General features: G+C 34.7%; 3 protein-coding genes across 6 annotated transcripts; 2 read left to right on the plus strand and 1 right to left on the minus strand.

The window, feature by feature from the left end:
* The first annotated feature begins 283 nt into the window (after window positions 1-283).
* Window positions 284-10,785, plus strand: LOC124828008 (sec23/sec24 transport family protein). Its single transcript, XM_047301206.2, has 14 exons — window positions 284-749; window positions 854-919; window positions 1,708-1,761; window positions 1,849-2,021; window positions 2,140-2,326; window positions 2,446-2,591; window positions 2,665-2,819; window positions 3,272-3,353; window positions 3,440-3,555; window positions 6,454-6,552; window positions 8,734-8,857; window positions 9,116-9,393; window positions 10,056-10,270; window positions 10,358-10,785. The coding sequence occupies exons 1-14, from the start codon at window positions 419-421 to the stop codon at window positions 10,567-10,569; spliced, it is 2,238 nt and encodes a 745-aa protein (XP_047157162.1). The 5' UTR covers window positions 284-418; the 3' UTR covers window positions 10,570-10,785.
* Window positions 10,786-12,385: 1,600 nt separating this feature from the next.
* On the plus strand, window positions 12,386-17,780 carry LOC124828007 (heterogeneous nuclear ribonucleoprotein Q-like). 4 transcript variants are annotated; one of them, XM_088108226.1, is made up of 10 exons: window positions 12,386-12,608; window positions 12,805-13,803; window positions 13,885-14,001; window positions 14,154-14,294; window positions 14,521-14,694; window positions 16,404-16,611; window positions 16,686-16,864; window positions 17,169-17,254; window positions 17,386-17,547; window positions 17,593-17,780. In XM_088108226.1, exons 2-9 carry the CDS (start codon window positions 13,336-13,338, stop codon window positions 17,537-17,539), a joined length of 1,527 nt encoding a protein of 508 aa, XP_087964352.1. In that variant the 5' UTR covers window positions 12,386-12,608; window positions 12,805-13,335; the 3' UTR covers window positions 17,540-17,547; window positions 17,593-17,780. The 4 variants fall into 4 exon arrangements, with proteins under 4 accessions (XP_087964352.1, XP_047157161.1, XP_047157158.1 ...); XM_047301205.2 differs by having other exon boundaries at window positions 12,805-12,820; window positions 13,327-13,803; window positions 17,386-17,780; XM_047301202.2 differs by having other exon boundaries at window positions 13,270-13,803; window positions 17,386-17,780.
* Window positions 17,781-18,611: 831 nt separating this feature from the next.
* NF-YB11 (nuclear factor Y, subunit B11) lies at window positions 18,612-20,441 on the minus strand. Its single transcript, XM_047301200.2, has 3 exons — window positions 20,176-20,441; window positions 19,806-19,924; window positions 18,612-18,943 (listed from the first exon to the last, which is right to left on the minus strand). The coding sequence occupies exons 1-3, from the start codon at window positions 20,427-20,429 to the stop codon at window positions 18,762-18,764; spliced, it is 555 nt and encodes a 184-aa protein (XP_047157156.2). The 5' UTR covers window positions 20,430-20,441; the 3' UTR covers window positions 18,612-18,761.
* Window positions 20,442-22,597: the final 2,156 nt, after the last annotated feature.

Consider the following 22,597-nt stretch of genomic DNA (forward strand, 5'->3'; position numbering starts at 1 on the left):
TGAATATTAAGTTAAGACTACAATATAATAACGTAAAAATGTAAAGAGAAGAAAAAAAGGAATTTGTTTTGTATTTAAAAGATTAATTATAAAGTAAAACTAAAACACTTAAAAATATGAATGCATTATTCAACTTCTTTCGCAATAAGATGTTTAACAAATTGAATGATCTTATTTAAATATTATTTTTAACTTATTTAATATAGTATATATATTCTAGGGAATTATAATTCACTGCTTTTCCCATATTTATTCTCCATTTCATAAATTTAACTAGTTTAGAGTTAAAATTCAAAGCACACCTGAGAAAAATAGAAGAGCAAACCAAAATCTTGAAACAAGTGCGGGAACGAGTCTAACTCGGTCTCCACACACTGATCTCAGAACACAACAGTGCGGCGAGGAAGAAGGAAGAAACATGGCGGTGCGGGCCACAGTGTCTCGTTTCCCAATGGACACGGATGCGCGCGAGGCCTCCGGCCTCCTCTGGGGAGTCGCCGTCACGCCTTTCGCCGCCGCCGACGAGAACAACCGCGCTCCGTCATACGGTTCCGGAGGAGACATCTTGCCGCGCTGCGAGAATTGCTGGGCCTACTTCAACACCTACTGCGAGCTCGAGCAGTGGGCCTGGTCCTGCTCCCTCTGCGGCAACCTCAACGGCCTCTCCTCCGACGCCATCGACCGCTACTCTCGTCCTCAGTCCTGCGCCGAGATGATGTCCTCCTTCGTAGATCTCGAATTGCCTACGCGTAATTATCGAATTTACCTATCGATTTTGTTTCCTCGCTGTTAAATTGGATTGCTCTTGTGTATTGTTTTCGGATTTGAATGTTTTGAATTGGAACTGTTGCAGAGGAATCGGCAGAGGAAGCCGCAATGCTGGCGTGTCCGGTATATGTTGCTGCTGTTGACTTGTCCTGTAAGGCTTTTCACATCTCATGGCTTATTGATGTGCTAATTGTGCTAATTGGAACTTGATTTTGACAATTGGATTGTTCGGTAAGGTAATTGATTAGGAGTTCGTGGTATGCTGCTGATTTATAGTTTTTGCGTTGGGTTCTCTGATTAGGACCTGGTTCCTGCCTAATAATTTTTTGTGCGAGAGCAGTGTGGCATTTTATTTATAATTCTGTGGGCTATGTTGCTTATGGCGATCATAACTTTTATATGTCTAGTTTCCATATGGTTCTAATATCCCTTATTTAAGAGTTGAGACCGTCCGTAAATATATATTTTCTATATTAATTTTATCTAATGAAACGCAAATTAGAAAAACGTAGACTTTTTTGTCTGGATATGGGTGAATGATTATTACATTATGTGGCCATATTTTTTCAGCTGTACTGGCCATGATTGCTGCAAGATAGACTGATATAGGATTCGAAACTGTTATGGAGGCTGTGTTATCTGGATTAACTTCTGTTTGAATGAGAAGACTGTGATTGCATAAATGACCTTTGGTTTTGGTATCCTATTAAGTCATTGTACCCATTTCTGCCAATTTCTGGTCTTTTTGAATCTGTATAGAAGGATGCAATGATTAAGGTGAAGATAGATATGCCTGGTTTGCATGTTTGTTATTCTACGCTGTCATTTGTTTCCTTCATTTGTCTTCTTCAAAACGTGATTTATTTCCTAAATATACAGATGTATCTTCCTTATCATTGTCATTTATGATCGAGAAAAATATTTTTGGTTGTACTGCAGCTTCTGAGGAGTTTCTAGAACTTATCAAAAGTGCACTGCTGGCTGCTCTGGAAGGTATTATATTGACCACACTATGTATTTCCTGCACAAGGGCGATATTTTGAATGTTGCTCTTATTTTTATCTTTGAATTCTATTGCAGCTCTTGCTCCTGGTTCACTTTTTGGGCTTGCTACCTTCAGCCACAAACTAGGATTGTATGATGTTCAAGGTCCAATACCTGTTGTGAAAAATGTTTTCATCCCTCCTGATGCAGATGGAACCTTGCCTATTGAGCTGGAAGATGTCATGCCTTTGTTACAATTTCTGGCTCCTGTATGTTCATCAGAAGCAGTGTTTTTAATATTTCAGAAATGTGTTTTCATGTTGAAGAACAGAGATCACATTATATGGAAAAATGTGTTATATCTAATTTTTGTATTTTTAATGGAAGGTGGACACTTGTAAGGACCGCATTGCATCTGCACTTGAAACACTTAGACCAACAACTTCATGGGAGAGAACCACGGCCGCAGGTCAAGGACTGGATGGAGTTCTGATAGGTGGACGTGGTTTTGGGATGGCAATGGAAGCTCTCTGCAATTACCTTGGATCTGAATATGGGAATACTTTTGCTTTAGGTTTGAATGGACAAATACAAGACTTGCCCTTTATGGCTTTTGTTAATGTGATTCTTTAATGTTTAATCTTCTATATTTAAAAAACTTTAAGAATATATTATTTCTGATGAGAACTGCAGCTAGAGTCTTTGCCTTCTTGTCTGGTCCCCCTGATTATGGAGCTGGACAATTGGACACAAGACGATATGGTGAGCAATATGCAAGCAAAGGAGAGGATGCTGATCGTGCTTTACTCCCAGAGCAGACACCCTTCTATAAAGATCTGGTATTTAACTTATGTTATTGTTACTCCTGTCTCCCATTTTTTAGAAATAGAAGAATTGACATATGTATTACAGGCTGCTGTTGCTGTTCAAGCAGGTGTATGTGTTGACATATTTGCTGTAACAAATGAGTACACTGATTTGGCATCCCTAAAGTTTCTGAGTATTGAAAGTGGGGGTTCCTTATTTTTGTACACAAGTACTGAGGATTCAACATTGCCACAGGACATGTAAGTCTTGTGTGTTTACATAATATGCCGAGACTTGCTTTACCAGTAAATATAGATTAGTAAGAGATAGTTGTTCGGTATTTGCTGATTGGTTGTGTGACTGTGTCTCCAAAATACAATCTCAACTTGAGTTGGTATTGTGTACCAGTTTTCTCCTTAATCTCATCAGATTTAAATTAGCCAAATGTGTTTTATGTTAACCATATCAAAATAATGCTTGTTATTTTGTTTAGCTTCTTATTACTTAAACTAATCCCTTGCAATTGAGTTTACCACATATTGTTTTATTAATCACTTAATTTAAGTGATAAGCATGAAACATAATCTGGTAACTGAATCCAAATGTAGTTGAAATCACAAGTGTTAACAATAGCACCTTACCTATCAATATTTGTGTACACACTTTCAAATATATCAGAATGGGTGACTATGGTAATGTGTCCTTTTTGCAGGTATCGAATGCTGAGTAGACCATATGCTTTTGGTTGTGTCCTGCGACTAAGAACCTCAACTGAATTTAAACCTGGCAATTCTGTATGTGCTGTTTGGAATGGATTTTTAATTCACAATTTTGCTTGTACTTATTATAGTATATAGAATAATTTGTTATTTTATTGCAGTATGGTCACTTCTTTCCAGATCCACAGTATGAAAATGTTCAACACGTGATATGCTGTGATTCTTATGCTACATACGCTTACGACTTTGTATTTGAGAACAACATTGGATTTTCAAGGTATAAACTGCTACTGTTTACAACCAAGTCTTTCAAGCTTTAATAGTTAACATTTTCTAATTTGTTTATTTAAGTGAAGTGAATTAAGATGTAAGTGTCATGTTAAGCTTTATACTTGTATTATATAGATTTGATACTTTTTATCATGACTAATCCCTTCTACTTCATTACTTCATCAATTGCCATGTCTGTCATTTGTCGTCTTGTTTATTGTAAACACGGAAACTCTTCATTCTTTGTGCTTAAAGCTTTAACTCCAGTTTTTGGTGTCTTTTTTTGGTGATTGGAGTTCTGGAGAAGTAGTTTATAACATATCAAACACAATTTGATCTAGGCAGTTGAAATCCTCTTGATATTAATCCATGCAGCCTTTGCCAGACAATTGTGATTTTCATTCCTTGTGATCTAAATTCCTAGAGTATCTTGTTGGCAAATGCTTAACTAATCGTCTGCTGCTTTAACTCTTCATGTGTTGAAGTGCTGAACTTGAATTACATAGTTCTTACCGGTGGAAAATAAATTGCTCTTGGTACTTTATCAAACAGAAATATAATAATATCTCTATTAGAATATACAAAAAATATTCAAAATTATCTAACTTATCTTCTATAATTAGTTTCCTTTTTTAATTACTATATTTCCTTATCATAATTTACTTCATCAATTAGTTCCGTTTGCACAGAGAGAAATAAGGATTAGTAGTTCAGGGTTTATGAATATATCAAACATATCAACACAATATAATACATTTAAATTAATATCATTTTATTATTTCATTCTGTTTTATCTCTCTATTCTCCTCTTCTGCTAAATGGTAAAATCCCATAAGCCCACTGATAGGAAGTGGATAGTTTATGAAAGAAAGAGAAAAGGAAATAAAGCGGGGGAGAAGTGCTAGGTAGTTATAACTGCTTTAGGATATTGGGCGGGAAATAAAGCTCCTATAAAAGAGCTGATGTATTCTGTTTTGGACACTTTTGGAATTGTTAGTGTAAAGACAAGATCACGTTTATCCTGTGGAGGGGAGAGTATTAGGCTCTCTGGGAGGTTGTGAGTGTGGAGATACGATATTGAAATACAGAAAATATACAGTTTATACTTACTTTTCTGTGTGTTTGTGTTCGATTGTGTGTTTAGATAGGGTTTCCTATTCAGAAACCTATCATCCACTCTGACACAACTTGCCTTGCCACTACTTCATTGCCAAGCTTCCTAAAATTTGAGCTTGTGCTATAATTTCCTAATTCACGCTTCAAATTAATCATCTTGTGTTGAGTCAACCTTTTGTCACCTTTTTATGTTTCACTCCCTTATGCTATACGTATCTCTTCTGAAGAATTGGGCCTTCTTCTGGCTGAGGTTCTTTTTTCTAGTCTCTTCTTTCTCCATATTAGCTTTTTGTCGTGCAGCTTTTACCGACATGTTCATAACAATTTTTGACTTATAAGGTAAGGTTTGAACTTATATGCTATAATTTGATTATATCTATAGTCAATGTGTGATCTTCAAAGCACTCTCTCATGCCGGTTAGACATATCGTGAAACTAGATATTTGTGAATTGTTTGATAGTGAGTGACATAACAAGATCAATAAATCTATCTAGAATATACTTTGATACCATCTTAGAAAATGGATTTCGGCCTCACTCAACCTTGTAAAAATTGATTTGTAATGTGAGATTTGTACTTATATATTAGAATTTACATTATTTCTAATTGACGTGATATAACAACAACCTGCGGATTCCTTGACTCAATTTTGCAATTTGGCTCAAATCACGCTATGCAACACAGTGACTTCAGTTTGACCCAACTTTCCTAAACATGACCCTCGCCTGCGGCTTTCTCATGGAAATCAGTTTGGTCTCTCAGCTTTACCGAAACTGGATTTGGTCTCGTGACTTTGCTAGAGACATCAACCTGCCTTTGCTTTCCATGATATGCTCTTGGCTGCTTATATCCCAGAGAATCTTTTTAATCCCTTTATTCCACTGACTCAACTCTTAAATTATATGTTTTATTTTTCATGTTACCATAACTTGGTTATGATATAGAATTAATGTCTCTAGTACATTAGGTTTATAAACGTCTATACATTATAATACATCTCACTTGATACCAGTTCAGCATTTCATTATATTTTATCTTTCTTCCTCTCTCTATATCTATAATCCCATAATTCCAACAATCAGAATGACAAAATTGTTAATAAGGTTATATGATGCACGAATAAGGTATGTGTATTGAATACGATGATATGCTCTTTTTGAAAATAATAGGATACAATTTGTGATTAATGTACATTTAAATTGTATAAAAATTCTTAAAACATAATAAATATATAATTGCAATTGTGCGGATTCAATTTAAAATCACATTTGTTAGGCATTGTCAAAATAAAAAGTTATAAATTATTGTCATTCTAAAAGTATTAGTGTTTCATAGATTGGATGCTTCATCCTACACATGACACAAATTGAAGTATCAGTGCGTAAAGAGATTTACTTTAGTTTTCTCTTAAACAAGTAAATCCTAGAGTATGATAGGCATGCAAAAGCCAGAAGGAGGAAAAGATTAAACCTCCAGATATTTTGCCTAGGACTACGGTGAATTGCCTCAAATATCTAAATAAGCTTTCCTCTACATACAAAACGAATGCTTCATCTTTGATTACGGGGTTTAGTTTAGACAGTATAAATCTATATCGTTGTTAGGTTGAGTATGAATGCAAAACACAATTTTTGAAGCTAAGAGTAGCTGAATTAATTTTTATATTTTATAACATAGCTTCTATAACTTGGTATTATTTCTGTCACAAGGTAGCTGTGCCTTTTGTCCGATGCATTTCCTGTTCTGATAATCTGATTAAGGTTTACTGTTGCTTCTTCGTTTTGGCAGAACTAAATCAGATGTTCCTACGATTCAGATTGCATTTCAGTACTCAGTTGGAGTTCCTCCTCAGGAACTTTCTAATTCAGGAGGGGTTTCTACAAATAGGTATGGTAATAAGCAGAACATTAGATTGACTGTACGCTTGTTCTTCTGTTGTTGATGTATGTATGGATGGATGTTTTCAATATTTTCTATGGCAGGTGAAGTCCAATTCATTAATTTGAACAAGTTGATTATTATTTTTATTTAGTTTTACCTATTTTTTATGAATGGGCAGAAAGTATGTCTCTTCCAAATTTGATAGCTTGTTCTTTGACCCTGGCTTTTCTTGTACCACTGGAGTTTCTGTTTATTCTCTGATTTCAAATTCTAAGACTATATCCATGCTGGTTTCTAAAATATTCCAAGACAATTAGTGCATGGGAGATGTGTCCTGATGTCTAGCATCTCCAACAGCCCAACAGAAATTATTGGAGTTTTGTACCACTTTTTTCTGTCATCTAGTATAATTAGCATTATCTGTTGGTTTTAACAGTCATGGAACATTGTTCATTATTTCTTGGTTTTATTGAGAATATATCCTCATTTTAGTCTCCAAAATTGTAACTTGTAACTTGTAAGCATCAATTGCTTTGGTAATTATTTTACAAAATTCTCAATTTAGTCACTGATTTTACAAATGATATTCTCTTTAAAGTTTTTGGTGCAAAACTAGTGGAAAAGTATTACAATGAATGATTTTTTGACAAAGCCAGGGACTAAAGTAAATATTTTGTGAAGTTAGGGACTTATTTGATTGATGCTTACAATGTCAGACTAGGATGGGAGTTTACTTCTTTTATTTAATATGAACAAAAATTATAACTTATCAATAAAAAGGTGAACATGAGCATGTGTATGATGGTTTTCAAAGCCGCTTATTCTCTTTGAACATTTGAAGCAAGTTTGAATCAATACGCCAGCTCATTTTGAACACACATCTTCAATGGAGTGTCCCTGTGTCATATACATATCACACATATTGACACATGTACGACACTTGAATAATATGTATCGTTGCAGTATCTTTAAATGAATATTTCTTACCTTCTACCTGCTACTCTTTGCTTAGGACTCCCTCCATACTGATCTTTATCAATTATGTGATATCTCTAGAGGCTGCATTGGTGCATAAGGAAATTTATAACTGGAGTACAGAGTATCAGTGTTTCAGTCTTAAAATTACTGTTGTTAATCTGAGAACGATATGTGATCATGAAGTTTACTCCTAATGCTCAATTTTGCAATAGTTACACTTGTTCTGTGATACGTACCCAGGTGTTAGGGAAATCAATGAACCATCGATTCAAGGAGGAGGAAATAATAAAAATAGGTGGGCCAGAGTTTATAAGAGGAGAGAAAAGGGTGATGTGGCTTTGTGAAGGAAATGTGTTAGTTACAAGAGAGAGAGAAAAAGAGTATAGGTTGTTATATATTCTGAGGTGTAGGATGTGAGGGGGGACACGTTTTGTTTTCGGTGGAGTGGGAGGAGAAGAATTATTATGATTCTTCTCAGGAGCTTGCTCTGGGCAGAGGGTTCTGGAACCTTCTGAGTTTCAGTTTTATCATAATAGTGAATATTCACCATTTTACTTTTCACACTTCGTATTTTCGATTATTTTGTTTATCCCTAAAACTCTCGTTTCTGTTATTCTGCATTCTAAATTTTGGTTTGGGTTTGTTTTGTTCTGTAAAAACTGCTTTTTGGAATAGTTTGTATTTCACTGTTAGATTTTTTAATGGATATAATCCTTAGTCCCTTGTTTTCTCGATGATTATACTTGGGTTAAATATGTTTTTGATCCCTTAACTTTCAGTGAAAATTGGAATTAGTCCCTCTTCAAAACTTTGGACTAATTTAGTCCTCAAACTTTAGAAATATGTGAATTTAGTCCTTTTAACCAAATTTTGTTAACTTTATTTGATGTTTCAAACGCATGTCTCAGTTAACATTGAAGCAAAAATGTGTCAAACGGTATAAACAAATCAAATGCTATCATGAAACGCACTTAAAACATCAAATAAACTTAACAAAATTTAGTTAAAATGACTAAATTCACACATTTCTAAAGTTTGGGGACTAAATTAGGCCAAAGTTTTGAAGAGGGACTAATTTCAATTTTCACTAAAAGTTAAGGGACCAAAAACATATTTAACCCAATTTATTATTTTCTTCTAATATCCAAAAATTACTTAATTATGGAATGAAGGATTTTTGGGCTTAGTTTGTGCTGACTATTGATACAGAACCAAGCATTCCCTTCAGCGTCGGCTAAGGATCCGAACATTGGAATTTGGTGTTGCTCAGAACATTCATGAACTTTATGATAGCTGTGATCCTGAAGTTGTTCTATCTCTGCTGGTTCACAAGGTGAATTATGAAATCAACCTATAACTTTGCTATTTGGATGATGTTTGTTTTCGATCCCATTCTTCAAACTTAATTCTATATGCGGTATGCTTGCTTCACTTTTGTTTTTTTTTAGTTTTCTAAATCTTCCTACTATTGTTACTTATGTAAAGGACCACAATAGTATTAATGTCTTACCTTTAACCCTTTTTTTTTAATGTATGAGTTCTCTGTTGTGTTTCTTCAACTTGTTTTTTATTAGTTTACTCTACTCTGCAGGTTATATTAGCTTCTTTGGAGGAAGGAGTTAGGGAGGGTAGAATTTTGCTTCAAGAATGGCTAGTGATCCTCACAGCTCAGTACAACGATGCATATAAGCTTATTCAGTATAGCAATGGAAGTTCCTTAAGATCTCAGATTGACGTTGCATTGTCTCAATGTCCTCAATTGCAGCCCCTACCACGCCTAATTTTTGCTCTCCTTCGGAATCCTCTTCTCCGCTTCCATGAAGAAGGGGTTCATCCTGACTACCGCATATATCTTCAATGCCTTTTCAGGTAATTACAGCTCTCAGGTTTATTTGCGCTAGTTGGAGTTTGCATATCCATCCCATCGGTGTCCAGTCGAAGGAATTAAACAGAATAAAGTAAGCTTTATGATTTATTTTTGACAGGGTAAAGCTTAATGAAATTGAAGCCAAGATTTTTTCCATAAATAATGGGCAATATATTTTAGAATTGCTAACATTGCCCGCGCCTTAGCATTAAAAGTAATGTAGTAGCATTTAATAAAGAAAAAAATAATATGGCAAATATTTTATTCCGGTTACATTTTGTTACAAGAAAGCACATATGACTTTGAATCATATTTAACATGGATTTTAGAAGCAATGGAATGTGTATTTGACATAAATAAAAGTTATATCTGGTATTTTTCCCTGTTTGTAAAGTATCATGCCCAATAAATCAACAGGTGTAGAATCTATTTCCTAGGTTAAGCTATGAACTTAGGATGGCCGAAATTAGAATACTTTTCACACAAAACTGACCGTGCAACACTTAGTACCTTCAATGAAGGATAAGGCAATGAGAATTGGGAGGGTAGTTGGGTAAGTGATTAATAAACATGTAAAGCTTCAGCAACATGGTCTGTATTGTATTTCTAGCTTTGAATTTATATTTTCAAGAATTGATTGTGTTCATTTTAATTTGTTTTGCAGCATGTTGGAACCCAGTTCTCTTCATCGTGCTGTGTATCCTGTGTTGACATCATATGCTACTCCAGATAAACAAGCATATCCTCGCCATTCATTGAGTCGCGCCGCACTGATTACCAGCGGCAGTCCGATATTTTTCCTTGATGCATTCACAATTCTTATTGTGTTTTACTCTTCCACTGCAGACCCGACCATTCCTTTTCCTCCACCCCATGATTGTAAGCCATCTTTTTGTATCTTCTGTCCTCACTGCATTAAATATAACGTTTTTCTGCCTAAATTGTATGCAAAAAATACCCTGTCAGGTTTGTTAAGGACTACAATCAACAAATTGAAGCAAGATAGATGCATCACTCCCAAACTCCTTTTTATTCGAGGAGGGCAGGACGATGCGTCAATTTTTGAGAACTTTCTGATCGAAGAGCAGGATGTTGATGGAAGTGGTCTAACCAGTGTGATGGGTTTTGTTTCTTTCCTAGAAGATGTTACACAAAAAGTTTTGGAGTTCGTGAAATAGGGATCCCTTTGGGGTTCAATGTCTATTATAGATACAGGAATTATATACATTGTAGGTGCTTCCATTTTGTAAGGATGGGTTCTAGTTCGTTAAGAACCAACCTTGGAATCAAGTAGGTGGTTGGTTGTCTTTGTTGTACCTGTTTTATATTATCATTTATACCCTTTTTTTAATTGCTAGTCAATGTACATTATAATGCTATATTTTCTTTTGAAACACCCTTTCTTCTGTCTTTATGGAGTTAACGCTGATTCAGCAAAAAAATAAAGTAGAGTTAGCGCTGATGTTAGTCTTTATTGGCATTAACTGATTTTCTAGATTTAAGTAAATAGAGAAATGGATTGATTATATTAATGACCTACCGTGTTGGAATTTGGATGACAAAGTTATGTGTCGAGAATTCAATCTCTGCGAGTAGTTCTTTCAGACTAGATCGCAGACAATTGTCCTTAGTTTGCAACTTATATTCGAGGTGACAATTTATTTGTCCTTAGTTTGCTACATTATACTAACTTTTAATTTATGTAAGAAATATTTGTTTGATTGTTTGAAAAATATTACTGCATGAAAGGGGATGTTATGAATATTAAAAGAAACAGTGGACGAAACATGACAGGATTATCCAACGGAGTTGTTTCGTTGTGCACTTTCAAAACTTCTTCTCATACTTCTATTTCAGTCTGGTGGAGATTGACTGTAAAAGAAGAAAGATTTATCCAAAGTTTTGGTAGAATAGTTGATCTCAAACATGATTTTTTGAATTTCAGATAAGGTAATAGCAATAGTGAAATGAACGTTATGAAATGTGTAACCCTGTATTGCTATGGATTACATATTTTTTAATGATTTTTGTCCATTATGTGTCATTCTTGAAAAGTTGTTTCGGAATGTGTAATAGGATTTTGGATTGTCTATTCCAGATGGCTCCAAAATTAATTCAGTTGTAGATTGCCTAATACATAAGACAAAAAATTAACCTTCTAGAAAAACAATTCCATAATATATTACCGAATAGATAATTTTTTGTGCCTATCTGAAACATGTAACCGGGAAGGAGGTGTTCGATGCGATAGAGATCCAACAACAGTGACATAGAGGAGATAAGATAAAATGGTTATATTTAATTCATGTTGTAAATTTGCATTATAAATAATTAATAACTAGTAAATAAACTGTTAACTACTGTTGAATGATTATTTTCGGGAAGGGAAAAATTACATTGAGAAAGGTTCATAAAATAAATAAAAGAGATACAGTTTTAAAGAACCGTAAATAAATAAATGGTAAAAATGAATTGAAAATGACTGAATATTTAGGCAACCACAAGATAGAAAAATGCTAACAATTTATACAATAAATCTCTACCTACCTAAAGAGAAAGACATTTTAATTTTAAGGAAATTTAAATTTTGATATATTTTAATTTCTAAATTTAAAAAATAATGAATATAATCACTTATAAAAAAAATTAAATGATAGTCTGAAATATTATTGACACATTAAAAATGATTTAATATGATTAAAATAATTATATTTATTTATTTTAAAATTTAATTATCAAATATATCAATGTATTAAACAAAAATAAATTTTAATTTTTTATCAAAATTTAAAAATTAAAAACAGAGATATAATTGTAATTGAAAAATATTATTATGGAATGAATTAATAATATTAAATAATACAAATCTTTTATTTTGTTGACCTTTAAAAATCTAAAGGTCCATTTACCACAATACCCTTAAACAAATGTACTCATACTTGTCCTCCGTTTCTCGAAGCCTTCAGACGGAAAATCGGAAACGGCTTGTAGCATACCGTTATTTCGCAAACAAGAAAAATCCAAAACTCTAATTAACGGCGCCATCACAGTTCCCGTTTTGCAAACTTCAGTGACAAAGCACTCTCTAGGGTTCGTAATTCGTATCTATCCAATTTAAAAGCTCTTCTCCGAAGTTTGCAATAAATTCGTTTTCGTACCCTAAATTTTCGATCCATTTGGACAACGTTGTACTCCAATTTCGGCAACTTACCTTAAGGTACTCTCCTTCCTCTCTCGCTCTGAAACTCTGCAGAGGCAAGTTGGACAGAGATTTTGTAAAATATTTGTTATTATATTTTATTAGGGATTTATGTGAAATTTGATGTGTTGTGGTTTAGGTTATAGTAGTGATAAGCTGGTAGAAGTGTATAATTGAAACCCTATCTTAGTACGTATCTGTAAATTTGTGGCAGGAAGGGGCACAGATTGGTACGTTTTGTTTGGAAACTGCTATTATTTTTCTGAGATTGGACACTTCATAATTCTCCTTTTTGTTCTGTTCTGCCTTCTCGTTCCTTTGATGCCTAATTGTTTGTTCATCACCTTGCATTTGAGTGGAAAATTTTCATATTTACATTTCATGTTGTTCCTGTAAATCTGGATTTTCATTGACCCTCGTTTGGCTTTGTGTAACATAAGAGCTTGTGCTCGCCAACATGCCTATTGTTCTCGTTTCCTTTCTCCGCCTTCGTTAGTCTCTTTTATTGTGATAATTATGTAGTCATTGACCCTTTAATAAAAGTCTATCGCGTTGCGGCCGTATAAGTCTTGTGACTCTTGTCTCATTGCACGGCTTCCACTGAGATTCATTCGCTGCGACCCCTTGTTTGGCCTTTCTTTTTGTTTCCTCCTTTCGATATGTGTATACTTCTTCCCAGGATTTCTTCTGGCCTCTGTGCCTTCTTCACAGTTGCCTCACGAGCTTGTTTCATTAGTTTCATAAGATGCCTCGGGGAAAAGCAAATTCTTCATCAGCTGCTAAGCCATCTGACTCTGAGAAGCCAGTTGAATCTGATGAGAAGGTTGATTTTGAGGAGGAAAATGATCCAGAGGAAACAATGGAAGAAGAAATTGAGTATGAAGAAGTAGAAGAAGAAGTGGAAGTAGAAGAGATAGAAGAGGAGGTAGAAGAAGAGGAGGAGGACCCAGAGGAGGTAGAGGTAGAAGAAGAGGAAGAGGAGGAGGAGGAGGAAGAAGAGGAAGAAGAGATTGAAGAAGTGGATGAAGAGGATGCCATGCAAAACCATAGCAGTGATGAAGCAAAGGTGGAAGACGAGGACGAGAAGAAAAAACATGCCGAACTCCTTGCTCTTCCTCCTCATGGGTCTGAAGTATACATTGGTGGCATTCCTCATGATGTCTCAAATGAGGATTTGAAATCTTTTTGCGAGCGTATTGGGGAAGTTGCAGAGGTAAGTCTGTGCCATTATTGCTGTATTGTGCTTATGCTTATATATAATGCCATCCCCTAACTTGAATTTTGAGGAAAATAGGTTCGAGTAATGAAGGGAAAGCATTCCAGCGAGAACAAGGGATTCGGTTTTGTGACATTTAGAAGTGTGGAGTTGGCTTCTAAAGCTATTGAAGAGCTGAATAATACTGAATTTAAGGTAATATGTTAATCTCAGTCATTAAGCATTCATAACTGATATTCCTTGTAAGTTTGTTGCTTTGTTATGGCTACACTAGTGTTACAAACACTGCAGATGCTTTATGCAGATACTTTCTTGTTCCTAACTGTTTTAATGAACAATTCTTTAAGGGTAAAAAAATAAAATGTTCTACATCTCAAGCCAAACACCGTCTTTTTATTGGCAATGTTCCTAGAAGCTGGGGTATGGAAGATCTGAGGAAGATTGTATCTGAGATTGGACCTGGAGTTACCGGTGTGGAACTAGTCAAGGTATGACTTTTCTGTTGTGCTGTGCTTTCCATTTCCACATTAAATTAGTGTCTAGGGATTTTTGTTCTAGTCATTCCTAAATCATCATGAAAGTCATGCTTTGCAAGCTTTGTTATACTGCTTTTGCATTATACCCAGCTGCATGTACACAAGAGTTAGGATTGTGTTTTTTTTTTTTTTAATTTAATTGCTCTTATACTTCTGTTTGTTCAATCCTTTGTTTCAGGATATGAAGAACACCAATAACAATCGTGGCTTTGCTTTTATTGACTATTATAATAATGCTTGTGCTGAGTATTCTAAGCTAAAGATGATGAGCCCAACATTTAAGCTAGGGGAGAATGCTCCAACAGTGAGCTGGGCTGATCCTAAAAATGCTGATTCCTCTGCTGCATCTCAGGTTTTGACTCACATGTCTTCCTTCTCTTAAGTTTGGTTGATAATTGATAGTTCTGGTTAAAGTCATGAGAAATTGTTTAGCTGACTTATCGGTACATTAGGATAAACCCTTGAAGGAAATTTGTTATATTATGAATTTCAGATTTCCATTTCTTTTTAGTGAAAACTAGTTTGTATTGCTGGAGAGATGGAAGTTAAGGTTTGCTTATTGGGAAAGAAATGGAGGATATAATGGTGTTCTTAAAGGTGACATCGATTGAGGACAACAACAACCTTTTAACCGGAACTGATAATAGTATGAGAAGTCATGTACTGACTTTTAGGTGCTAGTGTAATAATATCAGTCATGTTGGTAGTTATGGGTAGAAATTAAGGATTAATGGTGTATTATTAGAATATGTGCTAGAAAATAACTCACCTTGCGTCAGCAGTTCTTTATTAGAATTAGATACCACTGTGATGACAGTTATTCGTAGAGAATAACTGATGGCAGTTATTTAGTAGTAGTAGAGTGTGTAATTAGGCAAAGGGGGTTGTTATTTGCAGTTTGTTTGCTGAGAATAATACTCTGTAGGATGTCTTTCAGAAAGCAAGTCGTTGCTGCATTGTTTGTGATTTCATGTTCAGCATGTTGGTTCACCAATTGGTGTTCTATCACCTTTAGATTCCAAAGTTTTGAAGATCAAGAAGAGGAAGGTTGTTGGAATTCAAGAAACAACCATTACAGCCTGATAACAAAAATAAAGAATAAGGTTAAATGATCAAGATCCACAACCATTGTTGTGGGGAGAGGCAAAAATGAAGCAAAATTAGTGAGAGAAACAGATACTGAAATAGTCAAGATTCAAGATGTTGGTCAGCCAATGGAAAGAGTGGAAATTTTGGGTTAAAGAGACCATCTTCAACAGAAAATTTCCCTAGGACAGTGCAGTGGTTGTCCTTGTGGATAGCATGCAATGCTGAGTCAGACGGGATGGAACAAGTGACAGCCATGGAGGTTTGGGTTTCATGCTGTCTGGTCAACCCTCCACTGTCAACCCCTCAGATTGACTTGGATCATCAACGTTGGGTGATCTTTGGATCTCATGTATGCTGCTGAATCGTCCACTGCCAGATCAACCAAAATTGGTGCACTGCCAATAGGAAGAGAGTAATTGGACTGGGACATCATGGGAGATGAGTTTCAGGTTTTATGAACTTGGTAGCAGAATGGTGATAGATTACGGTCATGGAGGATCTTACTGCTTTGGTACTTTGATGAAAAAGAGTAATTTTTGTTTGGGGTAAAATAGTTGTTTTCTTTGGCTCAGTCCATCTTTCTTTATATCGTGGGTGCATTGAATAATACTACAAGAACTAGTCAAGGACAAATTAATTTATCTCTACTCACTACTTTTGAAACTATACTAATATCCTAACATGAGCTAATTATGGCAATGGATGTTGAAACAGTGTATTTAGCTTTACAGGAACTGCACATAGTCTATTATAACTTAGTACATTGAATGCAAGAGCTAATTAATAGTAATTAAGTATTAAATGCTTTAATGCATTCATTGTTATGACTTATGAGTGACTGATATTCTATCATACGATATATACTACTGAATCTAGACTATGTTGTTGAATATGGACTATATTTCAATCGTTTGTCCTAGATACATTGCTCTGTAAACAACGATTTGAGTACAGTTGCACATGGGTGAACAGGTGAAAGCAGTATATGTGAAGAACCTGCCGAAGAATGTGACTCAAGAACAGTTGAAGAAGCTTTTTGAACGTCATGGGAAGATAACAAAGGTGGTTCTTCCACCAGCAAAGTCTGGACAGGAAAAGAACAGAATTGGCTTTGTACATTTTGCAGAGAGGTCAAATGCTATGAAAGCACTGAAAAACACTGAAAGATATGAATTAGAAGGTAGCGTATATTCCAACCTTTTGTGATTGTTTTATAAATGTTTGTCAATATTCATTAGCTTTGTTCTGTTTCAGGTCAAGTTTTAGAGTGCTCTTTGGCAAAGCCACAGTCTGATCAAAAGTCTGGAGGGTCAAACACACAGAAGCCGGGACCAGGATTGCTTCCAAGCTATCCACAACATGTCGGTTATGGTTTGGTTGGGGGTGCCTATGGTGCACTTGGTGCGGGATATCCTGCTCCAGGTCTTACACAGGTGACATTTTTTTTCATTTGTTTTTTCCATTCTTTAGCTTCTTTCCAGATCTAACATCACTATATTATGATCTGCATATTTTTGTTAACAGACATCACTAAATCCTTATCGCATTGCATTTAAAGATGTTTAATATATTTTAAATTACATTTGAAATCATGCATGTTAATATCTAAGCAGCATATGCTACCCGAAGTGTATTTACATACAAGGTTATCTCTGTACTATATATGTGCCATTGATCCATTATCACATCTACTATCTATTAATGAGATTCTGATGGCTGGAATTGTATCTGCTGCAGCCCTTGCTTTATGGAGGAGGTCAAGCTCCCGCCGGAATGGCCATGATGCCCATGCTTTTGGCTGATGGACGAATTGGATATGTCTTGTAAGTAGAATTGTTGCTCTAAATGTATTTAGCTCGTTATATCATTATGATGTTTTGTATGAAATTCCAATGGAAGAATGCGACACCTAATTGTCTGAATCCAGGGCTTGAGAATTTATTTAATTACGCAGGCAACAACCAGGAATGCAACCACAAGCTCCATCCTCACATCATAGAGGTGGTCGGAGCGGTGGCAGTGGGGGTGGCAATAGGAATGCTGGCAGTTCTAGTAAGGGAAGGCACAATAATGATGGTGGTCAAGGGCGCAGATATCGCCCATATTAGCGGTTTTGATATAGATAGGAGCACTTCCTTCTCTCAAATGTACTTGGGGCTTTATAAAGCTCATTTATTGCATCAAAATGTGCTACATATATTTTAATTAAATATTTATTTAGTGTAGATTAAATCTTGATGTCAAGGCGTTTAATGTATAAGTTGAATGAATTTGGATTCTTCCTGTGTTGATAATTAAAGACTTTTTTGAACGAAACAAAAAAAAAACTGATGCAGTCCTTTCTGTGTATTTTTATCAAGAGTAAAAGTCAATGGTGTTCCTTCAACTGCCATAATCACTGGTAACAGTCCACTGATTTAATTTTTCATGGATTTATTCTTTGATATTCGCTTGTATGGACCCATTATATTTGAAATACAAAATTGTTACAATTAAAATTATATACACCGTCAAGTATATATATTAGAACTCTGGTCATGGCATCCCAATAACTCAATTAAAATTGTGGTAGTGATAATTTTCTTAATCCTTATATTCATATATTCATAATAACCAAATTCAGTCAACTTGCACAAACCCAGTAAATACATAATCTAGAAGAAAACAGCTAGTATCATTCTAAACCATATTATTTTAAATATTGTACCGTCCTTGTCGATGAAAAGGACTAGGTATTGATTTGGATGCTTAGTATTGGTGATAATGTTTTAAAAAAGTAATTCTGTTGTTAAAACCTAATAATTTATTTAACAAAATCAATTTTCTAACATTTCCTATCTTAACATATCCAAAGAGGTATGATTATTGCTTAGTCTGCACCCATAATACCTATAAATAGAAGATAGTACAAATATATACACTTAAAACTATCTGATTAACAAATATTATTGATTAAAATTTATTAAAGATCACAATTATACATCTTGTTTTTTTTAAAGATTCACATTTATGATTTAAGTTTCCAAAACATTGTAAATAATGATAAAATGTAAGCTTTTTTGATATCATCCTGCAATTTTGTGCAGTTTCCTCTGTTCAACTTCTTTGTTACACCGTAACTCATAAATATTTAGTATCCTTTCTTGCCTAAAGTGTTGCTGTCATCAAGCGAGGTGCGTGTTTTTACTAAATCAAAAAGCTATATTAATAATACCGATTAAGTAGCATCCAACTGATAAGGGGTCATGCACATTAACAACATACAAACTTTAATGCTCTTGTTCACTCAGAGCATAATGCAGTTGCCTTCATCTCACTAAATAATTGGTCTTATTCATCGTCCTCCTCGCCCTCACCTTTATCAGAACCCTCCGCTCTATCAGGTGTCTCATCGTTAATGGAAGCCTCACCTTTGTCAGATGACTCAGTTTCCAATTTCCTTTTCTTTCTCTGCTCATCTTCTTTTCCTCTTGACACTGCCGCTTTCTTTTCAACATTCTTCTTCCTAAACTCTGCTAACAACGAAGAAAAAGTATTAGGCTACAAATACAAAGGCACATAAAATTACCTTTTAAAACTAACTGTCTGTCAAGTGCAATCACTAGTAAAATCAATACAAATATAAAACTTCATATATCAGGTATTTCCAATATGAAAAATAAATGACATAATCTTATTAGAAATTACTCATGCAAAACATTACAAAGTATTGTCTTGAATGTTTCAAATGTATAATCCCTCATCTAGTCTCCCGCTGGTAAAAAAATTAAAACTATTTAGAGGAGCTTCAATTTGAAAGTGAATCATGTATCCACAGTTAACTAGACAATACACGACCAAACATGGACTAAAAGTAACTAATCCTCAGGCTCCACTTCATATCTTCGAACCTAGTACTTGCCAGTAGACTACCCAATCGTGCTTTTAGGACAATTGCAAAGAACAAACTAGTTAACAAGCCAGGATTATATGTTGAAGCTGATAAAATGAAAAATACTTAATTTCAATAAAAGAGTCAAACAAATTACAATAAGAAGAATGTCAAAGTTGGACATATAATTTAGATTAAGTGATATATCTCTCATATGGCTCATCTCTCCCCATAGAGAGAGAACATATCAAGTGAGAGGATTTTCATTATGAGTGACTGAAAGAAACGAATATTAGCCATGATTTTAAGTGGTCATACTATCTTCATACAACTTTTGGTCCAATTTGCTCCTCTCAGTATCTCGTTATGTCACAATGTTCTGACTTTTAAAACAAGGTAATTTCACAAGAATTTGACAAGTTCCAAAAAAGAATCACAGCAAATAGAACCTGATCTTTGGTGTTAACAAAACAAAACATTTTAAGAGACTAAAAGTAATCTACCTTCAAGGGAAGCTTTTAGAGGGCGAACAAACTCAGAGAACTCGGTTTCTTCAAGAGCTTTGAAAACATCTTCAGCACTGACAATCTGCCTCTTTGACTCCTTACATATGTCATTAGCCCTAAACCACACTCATCACATCAGCTAAGGTCACACACATTCATACCATATCATTCCATAAAAATTTCGATCACTGTTATGCTTTTTCTATCTTTTTTTTCTTCATTTTTACTTTGTTCCACTGTTCAAATAATCTATTTATCAATTATCTAATTCGAGTCCTAGGTTTTCTAAGTAGGGGAGAACGGATTCAAACATCAAAATTGAGAATTTTTATTGAAATTAATTAAGGGGAAGGGTTCGAGGGCTTACGTGGCGGAAAGGTAGTGGATGAAGATCCTACCGCTTTCTGAGAATGCGAGAAGACCATCTTTGCTGACAGAAATTTCTCCTTCCTCAGAGCATCGGGACAGTTTATCCTTCACAACACGGCGCACGATAGACCGGGGCAGCTCCTCCGCCTCAGCCATTCTGTTCTTCGAATAGGAATTGGGAACTGGGATGAATTTAGGGTTAGGGTTATCTAGTTCACCTCTTTTCCCGCCATTTTCAATTTCTTTTCCCATGCAATACGCGGCATGGTGATAAATTGTAATTATTAAAATTAAAATTTATATTTAATGCACACAAATAAGATAAAATATCAGAAAATCTATATTTGTAGATGAATATAAAATAAAACAATAATTAAAAGTTTTGAGGAAAGATATCTATGTATCACAGTTAAGTTTAGAAGAAAAAAAATATATCTACTTATAGACAAACAAAATTTCTTGTGTTTATATTTATAATTATATTTTTTTCCTTTTTTATTTTGTTGGTTTTGTTTAATTTCAATCTAAATTTTGTAATTTATGTTTAATTTAGTTTTTTTTGTTCATAACGACATTTAAATAGTTAATAACAAACTAGACACGTGGACCGTGTTTGAATGAGATGTTAGATTGTTGCTAATGTGGTCATTTTGCACACTTGCTTAGGTAGTCATGTGACATCATTCCTTCATTATAGTGAATGCAACCACCATTTGAGTTACCATCTTTTGTTCCTCTACCACATCTAATTTCACCACCATCGTGAGTGCATTATTAGTTAGGAGAAATCACAAATCATCTCGTGCCTTCAACGCAAAATGGGAATCCATCTTCTCGAAACCCTTAATTGCAAATCATACATAGTACAAATCCAGAATCACTCTCAACATTAAGATTTTCGTGATGGTGGTGTCACGATTTATGCTTATGATTTTTAAGTTTCTGTTTCGATTTAGGTGGCGCAATTTAAGGCTTTCATTGTGTGATATTGCCATTAGGGTTTGTTGGTTAATTCCTTGTTCTCGAGGTGATTGATCTTCACTATTTGCGGTGGACTTGCAGGTTTGTGGCCTCGTTGCATATTTGTGGTGTTTGATGGCATGAATTTGCATTTGTGGTTGATGGTTGTCGTGGTTTGTGGTAACTCACAATTTGGGGATTTCATTAATGCTGTCAAAACGGATCATCTGGCCCGACCCGGCTCGACCTACCATGGGTTGGCCACTTAGTGAGTCAACCCAACTCGACTCACTTATTGGTGAACCAAACAAATTTGAACTTGGTTCGACTTATCATAGGTTTGTGGGTTTAATGGGTTGTCTCACTAACTTACTTAATTACATGTTTTTTCTTTTCAATTTCAATAAAAATAACAATTTTTTTCTAATTCAAATCTAAATAAAGGAGAAAAGTCTTAAATGAAAAATACCACAAAATCTCTTCAACAAAGTTTTTAATGGCTTCATAAAGATTCAAATTTATTTTTGCATAAAAATTGAGTTACTAAGTATAGATTTGTGAATTTTTTATGTTGCGTAATTATTTCATACAAAAATAATTTCATGTAGACCGCTGTTTCAATATTTTGTAAAATGACTAGCACAAAAAAGGTACTTATTAGAAAAATTAGGTGGGTTGGTGAGCTAACTTGGCTCACCATGAGTTCAATCCGGGTGAATCGGGTTCTTAGTGAGCTAGACTCAAAATTGACCCGTATCGAAAGTTTAAATTTTTGTCAACCCAACCCAACTCGAACTCATGATGGACCGGGTTGGCTCGTGAGTTTCAACGCATTTTGATAGCACTAGTTTTCATGAAGGAAAAATGATTCAATGGATTCTGTTGATGTGGCATTGTGAACGAATATGATCTGTGGTGGTTGTCATCGTGAATGGGTGACAGTAGTGACACAACCAACAGTGGTGTCATGGTGACTAACAGCGTGGAGGAGGTCATGGTGGCTGCCTAGGGTTTTTGGGAATGTTAGGAAGAAAATAAGATGACGAGTTAACCACGTCAGAAAAAATGGAACATGTCATTCAACACACTACTCATATTAACGATTTAGACTGTACTATAAAAAAAGAATCAAATTGAACATAAATTACAAAAATTAAGATCACATTGAATACTAAAAAATGAGTTGCACATAGAATATTAAAAAATGAGGAGGGTTACTCCCTACACCACTCCACATTGCTCCCTACACCACCACATTTGAAAAAAATTCTAAAACTATCCTCTATATTTTAAAAAATCTTACACCCCCACTTCTTTTCTTCAACGGATATGCCACATCCGTTCAAGATTTATGTTTTTTTTTAGTTTATCAATTTCCTGTATTTTAAATTAATATATAGATATTATTTAATTTGTTATGTAATTCTATATTAATTAATTTTATTTTATTTAATAAAATA

Source organism: Vigna umbellata, chromosome 3, assembly GCF_029865625.1.
Source record: "Vigna umbellata cultivar VRB3 chromosome 3, Vumbellata_1.0, whole genome shotgun sequence".
In the NCBI taxonomy this organism is placed as follows: domain Eukaryota; kingdom Viridiplantae; phylum Streptophyta; class Magnoliopsida; order Fabales; family Fabaceae; genus Vigna; species Vigna umbellata.